This window comes from Anomaloglossus baeobatrachus, chromosome 3 (assembly GCF_048569485.1).
Source record: "Anomaloglossus baeobatrachus isolate aAnoBae1 chromosome 3, aAnoBae1.hap1, whole genome shotgun sequence".
Lineage (NCBI taxonomy): Eukaryota > Metazoa > Chordata > Amphibia > Anura > Aromobatidae > Anomaloglossus > Anomaloglossus baeobatrachus.
Window position 1 is genome coordinate 681,747,693 of NC_134355.1, and position 13,632 is coordinate 681,761,324.

Here is a 13,632-nt window from a genome sequence, read left to right on the forward strand (position 1 = left end):
GGTTCCCCGGGTCGGTACCGGCGGACCACTACCCTGTTCCGGTCCACCTTGGTTCCACCGAGTTGTCTTCCCGCCTTCTGCAGACGGAGACCGCCGTCTGCCTCCTAGCCAAAGGCACCAGGGCTCCTACCCTGGCACCTGTTCAACTTGGGTTCTCGCCTCTGCTGGAGCTGCACACAGCTCCAGCCCACACACCTCTCCAACTTGAACTCTCCAAACTGTCTCCTCACTTTCCCGCCCCGGGCTGTCTAGTACTCCTTGGTCGGCGTCTTAGGTGTATCGGGTCCTCCCGGGAAGATGGTAGATCTCTGCCAACCAATTCATCCTTAATATGGCTGGACAGACCCTGCCAGAGGGTTGCCATTATTGCTGTATTCCAAGCAAGCTCTGCAGTGTAAAGTATACTGAGCCTCGTGTTCTGTCGCAGAATCAGCCTAAAGAGGTACGGCCTGGAGCCTCAAACACCACACGAAATATCTCCACAAACCACCCAAATGCTCTAGGTAACTGGACCCCCATGCTCCGAAATGGGATTTTCCCTGGAAAGAGCTCAACAGGACAGGAGAAACACCACATACCCAGCCTCATTTTGGTCTGAAGGGAACAGATGAGCGTGGAGAGTCAAATGTATCCAGCACTGGTTAATAAAACCTCGACTCTCCTTGGGAACTCTGTCATAGTTGGACGGAAGTGGCATCTGAAGTTCAGCTGCGCCACCCGCACTTTAGCCATTGGCAGTTCCACAGGAGAGCTAGCCAGACCTGAAGGTGGATGGCCAGACACAGGGGTGCGAGACAAGATGGAGACTGAAGTGGACAAATCCTGCACATGGGTAGCCACCACTTTAATTTCTTGTATCACCTGGTCCATCCAGACACTCCCGTTGACTTAAAAAAAAATCTGGAATCTCTCTAGTTATGACAAAGGTTTCTTCAATAGAAGTTTGCCGATAGACATGCTTACCTTCACCGGTGAACCATGTGGCCAGTTTTAGTTTGGCTGTCGACCACTATGGTTAGGTCTTTACGATAGCATGGGGCTCATGTTCATTCCTAATGTTTTTCATGGTCATCTTTGCAGTTGGCCAGAGATTTCTTTTTCATCGTAAAGGTTGTTTGGGATTCTGTAAATTTGCCACGAATCATGGTCAACCCTTTGATGCAGTAGAGCCATAGTGTTCTGGTTATTGTCAGAATTTATGAAGCTCACGTCTTGTGAGATGTTCTCTGTATGAGGCCGATGACTTGCTTTTACCCCTTTAAATAATGACCCTAACTACAATTTGTTAACTGTAAATTGTGAAATCTTGCTAGTGGGTGGCCATGACCTTGGATAAATCTGTCCATGGCAGATGATCAGATTATTCCTAAAACAAGACGTGTGTTGTAAATTTATAGCAGAACTCTAGAACGTGGAAGCCTAGATAAAGACACATGCCAATGGATGCAGCGTCCACACCCAGCCCGGACAACGCTTAGAAAATGACCATTGTGGGAAAGGGATTACTCATGTGTGGGATTGTGGTTATGGGCAGCAGCTCTAAGCAATCACATTCAATCCCAAGGTGCCAGAGACGTTGGCCAAAAGGGATGGAGCACCTGCAAAGCCAGAAGAAGCCTCTCTGGATACAACGCCTTCATTTGTGGGATACATAGATATCTGGAAGACATTTCCAAGTGGTGACAGGTCGTGAAACATTCCAATAACCTAGAGATCAGATTTTTTATTTTTTGCTCCATGGCAGCAGTTATATGTTTTGTTTTGGCTGCCAGAGCCGTTGAGATTGCTCAATGTCATTTGAGTTCACTGGTTGACTAAGAGGGATATTTCGATCATGAGTTCCTAGAGAAACCACCTCTTCCCATGAGATCTGACTCCTGTGCCAAGGTGCACGTCTTCCTGGACCTCCACCACAAGGCTGCGAGCTCCAAGTTACCAGCTGTATAAATGTTTTCATCCCGTAAGAAGCGAGCTGTTTCCCGTTAATCACGCAATGTCACATAGTTGGAGGAACGGATGAACACAATGGGTAATGCGAAGAGCTGGTTGTGTAGATGAAGCATGTAGGAAAACACAGGAACACGTGTGGAGTTTTATTGTTGGGTTGAGAACTTTTGTAATGTTCCTTCTGCTGTTCCAGGGGTCTCTGGAGTTGAGGATCACGTTACACACAGCACGCTCCGTCCAATATTAGGAAGGTTTGGCACAACGACAGCGCACAATCCTCGTTCATCTCATGTAAGATTACTCCGGAGGATCCAGTGACCTAATAATTCTCTCCAATTATCTTCATTTTCTATTAAACATCTTGTTATAATGGATACGATTGCTGCTGATGTGTAAACACTGTCATAGCCTGAGGTCTTCGGGGGACAACGAGGAGAACCAGAGTCTTGGTTGTTTTACGACTATTAGACGTGATGGAGGAGTCGATCTACAGGTGTCGAGTCGAATTTCACGGCTACATCAAGATCTGAATATTTAGCTGGATATTGAATTACCATCCACCTGCTGCACTGAGCAGATGCCGACTGTTCGGCCAGGACTATGTGCAAGGACTGACATGCCATAGGTGCACAGGGGCCCTATAATCAATAGGGGCCCATAGCCAGAGGCAAAACGAAAACCAAGGGAACCTTGGCTGAAAATTACTGAGAAATTCTGACTCATCAGATGAAAGACTGACTGAAGATTCATAATGTTTGAGTAACAAGCTTTATAAGGAGCAAATCATTCTAAAATTAGCTCTACTATTTCTGCACCCTACAAAATGCCTGGCATCTATAAATGAGATTGTTGGCCTCCAATGGGGCCCTGCTATCTGTGGTGTATGGGTAAGATGGGGAACCATCGGAGGCCAACAGCTATCCATGGTGTATGGGTAAGATGGGGAACCATCGGAGACCAACAGCTATCCATGGTGTATGGGTAAGATGGGGAACCATCGGAGGCCAACAGCTATCCGTGGTGTATGGGTAAGATGGGGAACCATCGGAGGCCGACAGCTATCTGTGGTGTATGTGTAAGATGGGGAACCATTGGAGGCCACAGCTATTTGTGGTGTATGTGTGGTGCCCTGGACAAGCCAAGGGCCACAGATAACAACACCAACACACCCCACACTCCCTGTCAGGCAGGCACACCAAAGTCAGACAAAAATCCTTGTTGCCTTCCTCCAGGGGCTGATGTTCACACCAGGGGGGTGGGACAGGCGATGGCCCCGCCCACCGAGGAGTTCACAGTCCTGGAGGCGGGAAAAGTAAGCAGAAGAGTTTGAGAGTGAAAAGTGAGAGGAAGGAAAATGGTAGAGGAGCAGACTGAAGTTGGTCCGGGTGTGTGGCCCGGAAAGATCAGCAAGGTTGGCAGACGGTGGTGACCGTCTGCAGGAGTGGCCGATTGGAGTTTTCCGCAAGGACCGTGGACGGGCGGTGGCCCGGCGGTACCGGGCCGGTACACAAAGAGAAGTCAGCACCATTGGGCAGGGGCTTACGGACCCCGGCAAGGCTAGGAGTCGCCGTGAATTTGCCAAATCCGTTAGCGAAGGGAACCTCCTGGGTTTCCCAGCAGCCAAGTCCCATCAGAAGGCAACCGTCCAACCGTGAGAGGGAAACATAGCCACCGCCAAAGCTACCGTTCCCAGGGCCAGAGCCTGCGGGCAAAAGGGGCTCCTCCAGCCCATATCCAAGCTGGGGAGCGGGTTACCGGTGGGAACCAATTGGAACCAAACACTACACAGGTGCAAAGAAAGGCAGTCACCATCAACCTGCCGGGAGCAGAAACCACCGCAGCCGTCTGTGGGACCCATCCATCCAGCCGTGTGTTTTACCGAGAACTGTGTCTTCATCATTGGCTGAGTGAGTATCACCGTGCCACCGTGCCGTGCGGCACAGCGCTGCCCCCGCGACCCTGCACCTCACCAGGCCCCGCAACCCGCCTGCCATTCCGTCCTACCCCATCACCGGGCCCCGGGACAACCAATCCCCCTACCCATGGAGGGGAGAACTAAAATCCAGGCTGCTCCCTGTCATCGCTCCCGGGATCCCTGTCCAGAGCAGCGGTGGTGTCACCAATATCACCACAACCGTGGGTGGCGTCACGGACAATAACCAAATCCCCACCATCCAATCCTTACCCCTTTTCACTCATGGGCGAGGAGCGCCGCTCGAGTCCCCGGGATCCGGCCCACCGCTCGAGCCACCACTGAGCAGCAGCCGGACCCGAGCAGTGGGAGAGCGCAGCGTCCCCTCCTCCGCCCGCGACATATGGGTAAGATGGGGAACGATTGGAGGCTGACAGCTATCTGTGGAGTATGGGTAAGATGGGGAACCATTGGAGGCCACAGCTATCTGTGGAGTATGGGTAAGATGGGGAACCATTGGAGGCGACAGCTATCTGTGGTGTATGGGTAAGATGGGGAACCATTGGAGGCCACAGCTATCTGTGGAGTATGGGTAAGATGGGGAACCATTGGAGGCCACAGCTATCTGTGGTGTATGGGTAAGATGGGGAACCATCGGAGTCCGACAGATCCACTATACAGGAATATGGGAACCTCAGCGTTGGCTGATTGATACATACTATGTACTTTTTCTATCGGGGTCATCTGGGGCTCCCCAGTAATTGGGACATTATGTGACTGTCGGCAGATTTATAGGACATCTGATCACACGTATGTGCAGATAACAGAAGTGCGCGGCCGGCTCTCCCGTCACCATTGTAATATATGGCTTTCATGGAAGGTGCCTCCATATATTTCAGGCTGGAATCCTGGACATCTTTTGTAGATTAACATTGGAAATACGTCCCAACCGCAATTTATTGAGGTTTGTTTCTTTTTTTCTGAGCTCTACATCTGTTTCCCTTTTGTGGTCTTTTGGTTTTTCGTTTTTTACCCGATGCGTTTTATAGGTTGGCCAATCTATTACCAGCGAGGAACGAGAGAGCCGGAGAGATTTGACTTTCTAATGATATTTTATTTCCTGTATCAGCTCCATTATTTAATTCAATCAAGTCGTAACAATAGCAGGGCATTACATTTACACCACGCGTTTCACTCTTGGGGAATTTTCATTATTTGATAATGAAGTTCAGATGAAGGGATTGAATGCTCGGGACACTGGCAGAACTAATATGCGATTTGATTACATTAGAACATAACATATGGAGTCGAGGAGTTTCTGGGGCTCGGGTCCTGGAAAATACTGGCATCATAGCTGGCGACATGTGAGAGTGAACCTTAGCCATTGCACATTGGTTTAGAAAGCCCAAGGGGCATCTCTTCTTCTGGAGGATCAAATACACCAGTGATGGTGGTTAGAAAACCCAAGGGGCATCTCTTCTAGAGGATTCAATGCACCAGTGATGGTGGTTAGATAGCCCAAGGGGCATCTCTTCTTCTGGAGGATCCAATGCACCAGTGATGGTGGTTAGAGAACCCAAGGAACATCTCTTCTTCGGGAGGATCCAATGCACTAGTGATGGTGATTAGAAAACCCAAGGGGCATCTCTTCTTTTGAAGGATCCAATGCAGCGGCGATGGTGGTTAGAAAACCCATGGGGCATCTCTTCTGGAGGATCCAAAGCACTGGTGATGGTCGTTAGAAAATCTAATGGGCATTTCTTCTTCTGGAGGATCCAATGCACCAGTTATGTTGGTTAGAAAACCCAAGGGACATCTAGTCTTCGGGAGGACTTAACGCACCAGTGATGGTGGTTAGACAACTAAAGGGGCATCTCTTCTTCTGGAGGATCTAATGCACTAGCGATGGTGGTTAGTAAATCCAAGGGTCATTTTTTCTTCTGGAGGATCCAATGCACCAGTGATGGTGGTAAGACAGCCCAAGGGGCATCTCTTCTTCTGGAGGATCCAATGGGTAATGGTTAAAGAACCCAAGGAACATCTCGTCATCGGGAGGATCCAATGCACCAGTGATGGTGATTAGAAAACCCAAGGGGCATCTCTTCTTTTGAAGGATCCAATGCAGCGGCGATGGTGGTTAGAAAACCCATGGGGCATCTCTTCTGGAGGATCCAAAGCACCGGTGATGGTCGTTAGAAAATCTAATGGGCATTTCTTCTTCTGGAGGATCCAATGCACCAGTTATGTTGGTTAGAAAACCCAAGGGACATCTAGTCTTCGGGAGGACTTAACGCACCAGTGATGGTGGTTAGAAAACTAAAGGGGCATCTCTTCTTCTGGAGGATCCAATGCACTAGCGATGGTGGTTAGAAAACTAAAGGGGCATCTCTTCTTCTGGAGGATCCAATGCACCAGTCATAGTGCACCCTCCATGTAATTCCATGCTTTTCCTCTGGAGGTGCTGTAGGAGAATTGAAAATGTTCTGTAAGGTTCCTCTACTGATCGAAGCTGTAGGAGAGGCTGATCCAAAGTTGAACCAATTTGTTGTGGATCATAAACCCACGTGATGATGGAGTAATGGACGTCCATGTAATGCGTGGGCGCAGCTCTAACCATCAGATAAATAGCACGCGTAAAATAAACACAACTGAAAAGACAACTAGCCCCATCAACAATGTGAGTGACACGGCCAGATAACGTCCATTATCATCCTTCAGCCGGGCGCGGCTCTTCTCCAACGCATGTTGTTCACGAAGAAGTCACGAAAGCTTTTTCCTATTAAGCAGATATTGTATTTATCATACACCTACTGCCATTATACAGTATATTACAAAAATAAGTACACCCCTCACATTTTGTAAATATTTCACTATTTTCATGGGACAAAAGAAAAAAAAATTGGTGTTTATTTTTTTTCTCATTACTTTTGGATTAATTTATTCTATATATTGATAGCAATACCAAATATGTGTATTTTTTATATTTTTATTTTCTACTAGCTGTACTGCCCGGCTTCGCCCGGGTTAATAACTGCTGTTAACAAAATAGAATGTATTAACAAAAATGTATTCTGCACACAAATACCACAAAACAAATAGATAGAAATGTAATTATAATGTCTGTCTCCCCCTCTGTATATATCTCTCTGTCTCTCTCTCTCCATCTCTTTGTCTGTCTGTCTCTTTCCCTGTCTGTCTCTGACTGTCTCTGCCTCTTTCTCCATCTGTCTCAATCTCTTTCCCTGTCTATCTATCTCTTTCCCTGTCTATCTATCTCTTTCCCTGTCTGTCTATCTATCTTTCCCTGTCTGTCTGTCTATCTCTGTCACTTTCCCTGTCTGTCTCTTTCCCTCTTTCCCTGTCTGTCTCTTTCCCTCTCTTTCTGTCTGTCTCTTTCACTCTCTTTCCCTGTCTGTCTCTTTCCCTCTTTCCATCTGTCTCTTTCCCTGTGTCTGTCTCTTTGTCTGTTTCTTTACCTGTCTTTGTCTGTCTCTTACCCTGTCTGTCTCTTTCCCTGTGTCTGTCTCTTTGTCTCTTTACCTGTCTTTGTCTGTCTCTTACCCTGTGTCTCTTTCCCTCTCTTTCCCTGTCTGTCTGTTTCCCTGTGTCTTTCTCTGTCTCTTTGTCTGTATCTGTCTCTTTACCTGCCTGTTTCTGTCTCTTAACCTGTCTCTCTCTTTCCCTGTCAGTCTGTCTCTTTGTCTTTGTCTGTCTCTTTGTGTCTGTCTCTTACCCGGTCTATGTCTGTTTCTTACCCTGTCTGTGTCTGTCTCTTTCCCTGTCTGTGTCTGTCTCTGTCCCTGGCTGCATTGTGACACGCCAACATTCCATATAAGGGCATGGCTGCGCATTCTTCTGAAGTTCTGGCTGCACTGTGGCTCCCAGCTCCATTTACTTTAATTGAGGCAGGTTTTTTGGCGAATAACTGTAAAGTGCGGGGTTAAAATTTCCCCTCAAAACATAGCCTATGACGCTCTCGGGGTCCAGACGTGCGAGTGTGCAAAATTTTGTGGCTGTAGCTGCGACGGTGCAGATGCCAATCCCGGACACACACACACACACACACACACACACACACACACACACACACACACACACACACACACACACACACACACACACACACACACACACACACACACATATTGAGCTTTATATATTAGATTTTCTATTTCTATTGTTTTATCCTTATAGGGCTCAACACTTAAACTTTTGTATTGTTTGTCATTTTTTCATATTTTTAAAAAAAATTTTGTTTAACTTTTTACTGTATTTAATGGTCCTCGTCCTCCAGGGGTAGATAACGCCTTTCATTTATGCGCAGGTCCAGCGAATGGGTGGAAGCCACGGTGCTGCGGGCAGCTGGGGTCGATGGCAGCTCTGAAGTACGCGGTGGTCGGTCTCTACTTACTGGTCTTCCTCATCCTCGTCGGAGTCTTCATCTTGGCAGGTGAGGTCCCTGGATAGAGGGAAGATGTAAGGGCCCCATGTCATGATGACCACATGTGACTGCAAGCCTCAGATTTATCACTGATTGCATAGACCCAGCCATTAGTGAGAGGATTGGATTGAACACTGCAATGCTGTCTGTCACCTGCGGGGGCGCTGCTGGATCTCTAGGTTACAGGACAGACAGTCAATCCAAGAGTTATCCAAAGTAGAACATTTCTTTTAATGCTATTTTATAATGGAATGTAGGAAAGTGAGGCGGGTGTACTTGCTTTAGTATGGCTGCAGTGTTAATATCTAATGGTTTTCCGCTTCACAAAATGCTCATTTCAATATTGGGCACAACTGGCACTGTTACAGGGCACTATGACTGGCACTGTTACAGGGCACTATGACTGGCACTGTTACAGGGCACTATGACTGGCACTGTTACAGGGCACTATGACTGGCACTGTTACAGGGCACTATGACTGGCACTGTTATGGGACACTATGACTGGCACTGTTATGAGGCACTATGACTGGCACTGTTACAGGGCACTATGACTGGCACTGTTACAGGACACTATGACTGGCACTGTTACGGGGCACAATGACTGGCACTGTTACAGGACACTATGACTGGCACTGTTACAGGACACTATGACTGGCACTGTTACGGGGCACAATGACTGGCACTGCTATGAGGCACTATGACTGGCACTGTTACGGGGCACAATGACTGGCACTGTTATGAGGCACTATGACTGGCACTGTTACGGGGCACTATGACTGACACTGTTTTTGGGCACTATGACTGGCATTGTTATGGGGTACTATGACTGGCACTGTTATGGGGCACTATGAGTGGCACTGTTTTTGGACACTATGACTGGCACTGTTATGGGGCACTATGACTGGCACTGTTATAGGGCACTATGACTGACACTGTTATGGGGCACTATGACTGGCATTGTTATGGGGCACTATGACTGGCACTGTTATGGGGCACTATGACTCACACTGTTATGGGGCACTATGAGTGGCACTGTTATGGGACACTATGACTGGCACTGTTATGGGACACTATGACTGGCACTGTTATGAGACACTGACTGGCATTGGTTTGGGGCACTATGACTGGCACTGTTATGGGGCACTATGACTGGCACTGTTATGAGGCACTATGACTGGCACTGTTATGGGGCACTATGACTGGCACTGTTATGAGGCACTATGACTGGCACTGTTATGGAACACTATGACTGGCACTGTTATGGGACACTATGACTGGCACTGTTATGGGACACTATGACTGGCACTGTTATGGGGCACTATGACTGGCACTGTTATGGGGCACTATGACTGGCACTGTTATGGGGCACTATGACTGGCACTGTTATGGGGCACTATGACTGGCACTGTTATGAGACACTGACTGGCATTGTTATGGAGCACTATGACTGGCACTGTTATGGGGCACTATGAGTGGCACTGTTATGAGACACTATGACTGGCACTGTTATGAGACACTATGACTGGCATTGTTATGGGGCACTATGACTTGCACTGTTATGGGGCACTATGACTGGCACTGTTATGGGGCACTATGACTGGCACTGTTATGGGACACTATGACTGGCACTGTTATGGGACACTATGACTGGCACTGTTATGGGACACTATGACTGGCACTGTTATGGGGCACTATGACTGGCACTGTTATGGGGCACTATGACTGGCACTGTTATGGGGCACTATGACTGGCACTGTTATGAGGCACTATGACTGGCACTGTTTTTGGGCACTATAACTGGCACTGCTATGGGGCACTATGACTGACACAGTTATGAGGCACTATGACTGGCCCTGTTTTTGGGCATTATGACTGGCACTGTTATGGGGCACTATGACTGGCACAATTATGAGGCACTATGACTGGCACAATTATGGGGCACTATGACTGGCACTGTTATGGGGCACTATGACTGGCACTGTTATGGGGCACTATGAGTGACTCTGTTATGGGGCACTATGAGTGACTCTGCTATGGGGCACTATGAGTGACTCTGTTATGGGGCACTATGACTGGCACTATTATTGGGCAGAAAGATTGGTACTGATATGGAGATTCTGTGATAAGCACTAGTCCAGCATGGCAGGAGGTGACAATCTGTGACAGTTCTGCTGTAATATGATTGGTTGCTCAGTGAGAGAAACACAATGATAATACTGCAGTTGTGATAAGTTCTGCGGCAGCGACACATTGTGACCCTTGTAGCGTGCGGCGCGGTCCTGTCCTGATCGCAGCCCCTCATTCCTCCCTCCTATTCTTTACGGCATCATTATTCCGGGGTGTAACCGATGACAATGGGGTGAGTAATCCCTGGACACATCACAGGGATCTGCAGAGCAACAAAGTGACAAAGCCTGGAGCTGAGGGGGGGGGGGCTGAGGGGGGATCTGGTGGGGCTGAAGGAACTGGGAGGGGGGGCTGGGGGGAGCTGGAGGGGCTGGGGGAGCTGGGGGAGCTGGGGGGGGGCTGGAGCGGCTGGGGGAGCTGAGGGGGGGAGCTGGGGGGATGTGGTGGCACTGGGGGGGCTGGGGGGAGCTGGGGGAGCTGGGGGGGGGGCTGGGGGGAGCTGGAGCGGCTGGGGGAGCTGAGGGGGGGAGCTGGGGGATGTGGTGGGGCTGGGGGGGCTGAGGGGAGCTGGGGGATGTGGTGGGGCTCGGGGAACTGGGAGGGGAGCTGGAGGGGCTGGGGGAGCTGGGGGGGGGCTGGGGGGGAGCTGGAGCGGCTGGGGGAGCTTGGAGGGGCTGTGGGAGCTGGGGGAGCTGTAGGGGCTGGGGGAGCTGTGGGGAACTGGGGGAACTGGGGGAGCTGGGGGGGGGGCTGGGGGGAGCTGGAGGGGCTGGGGGAGCTGGGGGTGGCTGTGAGCTGGGGGGGGCTGGGGGAAGCTGGGGGTGGCTGGGGAGCTGGGGGGGGCTGGGGGGATCTGGAGGAACTGGGGGAGCTGGGGGAGATGGGGAGAGCTGGGTGGGGGGGGGGGAGAGAGGTGGAACCAGTGCAATGTATTACAGCATCACATACAAAACTCTCCTGAATGTTCCAACCTCCATAGAGGAGTGATCCTCCCCTCCCCGTTGCGTGAGGTCCTGGAACTGACAACTTCTGTAAGAAAATATCTACCACCTAAAGTCAGTTGTCAGCTTTAAGGCACCATCAGGAATTGTAGATATAACAAATGAGCCCCCTACATGTACGGTGCGGGGATGTGATGTATCCCCATCAGGGGCTCAGTTCTAGTTATCTGGACCCCCGTCCCTCCTTCCTTGGATATTGTATGGCCTTTTAAAAAACAATTTTAGAAAATGTATGGGTGAATTTAGAAAGGTTTTTTTTTCCGGAACCCAATCATAATCTCCCTGGAGGACTGTGCACCTTCATATGTTACATGCACAACCTATTGATTTCATTTGGCGCTGTGTAATACCTCATTCACCCTGTGGGGGAGCTGTAGGAATATTGATCACTTGCTTCTGGATTCCCTCACAGGCTACAGTCGATCGGTGTGGGTCTCAGTGCAACAACATTTTGTGATATGTTTCATTGGAGAACTTTCCAAAGTTTCTTGCCTGCAATAAACACATATTTTTATTATCTGGTGTAAACGCCGCTGTTCTCCTGAATCCGGCGATGTTTTTCTTTCGTTCCTGCGCCTCTCCATTCTTGAGATATGGCCCCTTTTTTCCTGCCTATAAATCTAGTCTGTTTAGCCAAATAGGCCTGGCCCTCAAGGACACGCCCACAGAGACGAGCTGAAGACCATGCCTACTTGGCTAGCATGAGTAGATTTATAGACTGGGAAGAAGAGGCCATATCTCAGGAACGGAGAGGCGCAGGAAAAAAAGAAAAACATCGCCGGATTCACGAGAACGGCGGCAATTTCAATTATTAAAAAAATGACAGATTTCAGACAAGTGGCACATCGCCTTTAAGTGATTCAGACGATTTGCGTAGTTAATTATATAGGAATCTGAACACATAACATGTTTGCTGACGTCTCTGCTCCTATATTGCCGTTTTATGGAAGCGTTCCCCGCGGTTCTGGGTCTTCGTGGCTTTCCAGAACAGGGAGTTTATCTTCCTCCTCTCATTGGAAGCTTACAAGCCATCGATACCTCATTAGCAGTAAATGTAGCGTGGCTCACCCTGATTTACGGGCCGCCGGGGCATTTTACTCTCTGCTACGGTTATGGCGGCGTGCAGCTGCTGCGTTATATCACTTTACCAGGTAGAAACCATTACACAGACTGGTCGAGAGCCGACACCCTGAGGCAGAACGAGGGGGGTTAGGGTCTTTACAAAGTTCTGCAACTTTCTCTCATTAGTGTTTCATGCTTTCACCTCCTTCATTGCGTCTGCCAGGAATATCCTTTATATATATATAATCCTAGCCTGATTTATAATATCTCACAGCTGAGGATTTGTTACAGTTTCATCCATTTAATACATTGCGGCTGAACTCCAGATCAGATACATTGTAGCAAACTATCAGATTTGTGCTGCTGAGGAGTTGAAGCATTTCCTAGGCTGGATACATTGTTGCAAATCTCCAGCTGTGAGAAGTATTAGATCTGGATGTCTGCCACCGAACACTTTATAAAAAAGCCCTGCATGTTAGACAGACTCCTACCACTAGGTGGTGCTGTAGAGCAATGCACTGCACCTGTTCTGTGCTCTCTGGTGACAGCACACCCGCTGGTCAGACAGGGTATTGCAGCTATAACATATCAATGATTCGCCTCCATTGGCCACCAATAAATAATATCGTTCTGGAGTAATTGGGTCAGAATTGCACATTTACACTAAATAAGTATTATAATATAACGATATAGGTAACATTTACCCATAAGTCCCTCTCTTAAGAATGACGACGTTTACTCCACAGCGTCTGTTGGTGCCATGGTCTGATGTATATACAGTGCTGGCCAAAAGTATTGGCACCCCTGCAATTCTGTCAGAGAATACTCAGTTTCTTCCTGAAAATGATTGCAATCACAAATTCTTTGGTATTATTATCTTCATTTAATTTGTCTTCAATGAAAAAAATAAAAAAAATTGTCATAAAGCCAAATTGGATATAATTCCACACCAAACATAAAAAAGGGGTGGACAAAAGTATTGGCACTGTTTGAAAAATCCTGTGATGCTTCTCTAATTTGTGTAATTAACAGCGCCTGTAACTTACCTGTGGCACCTAACAGGTGCTGGCAATAATAAATCACACTTGCAGCAGTTGACATGGATTAAAGTTGACTCAACCTCTGTCCTGTGTCCTTGTG

General features: G+C 48.5%; 1 protein-coding gene across 1 annotated transcript in view; it reads left to right on the forward strand.

Moving 5' to 3' along the window:
* Positions 1-13,632, forward strand: part of SCARA5 (scavenger receptor class A member 5) — a 332,968-nt gene that overhangs the window by 65,630 nt on the left and 253,706 nt on the right. The window contains exon 3 of the mRNA XM_075341303.1: positions 8,184-8,309. Within this exon, the coding sequence (XP_075197418.1) occupies positions 8,184-8,309 (126 nt within the window). The remainder of the gene's footprint in view (positions 1-8,183; positions 8,310-13,632) is intronic.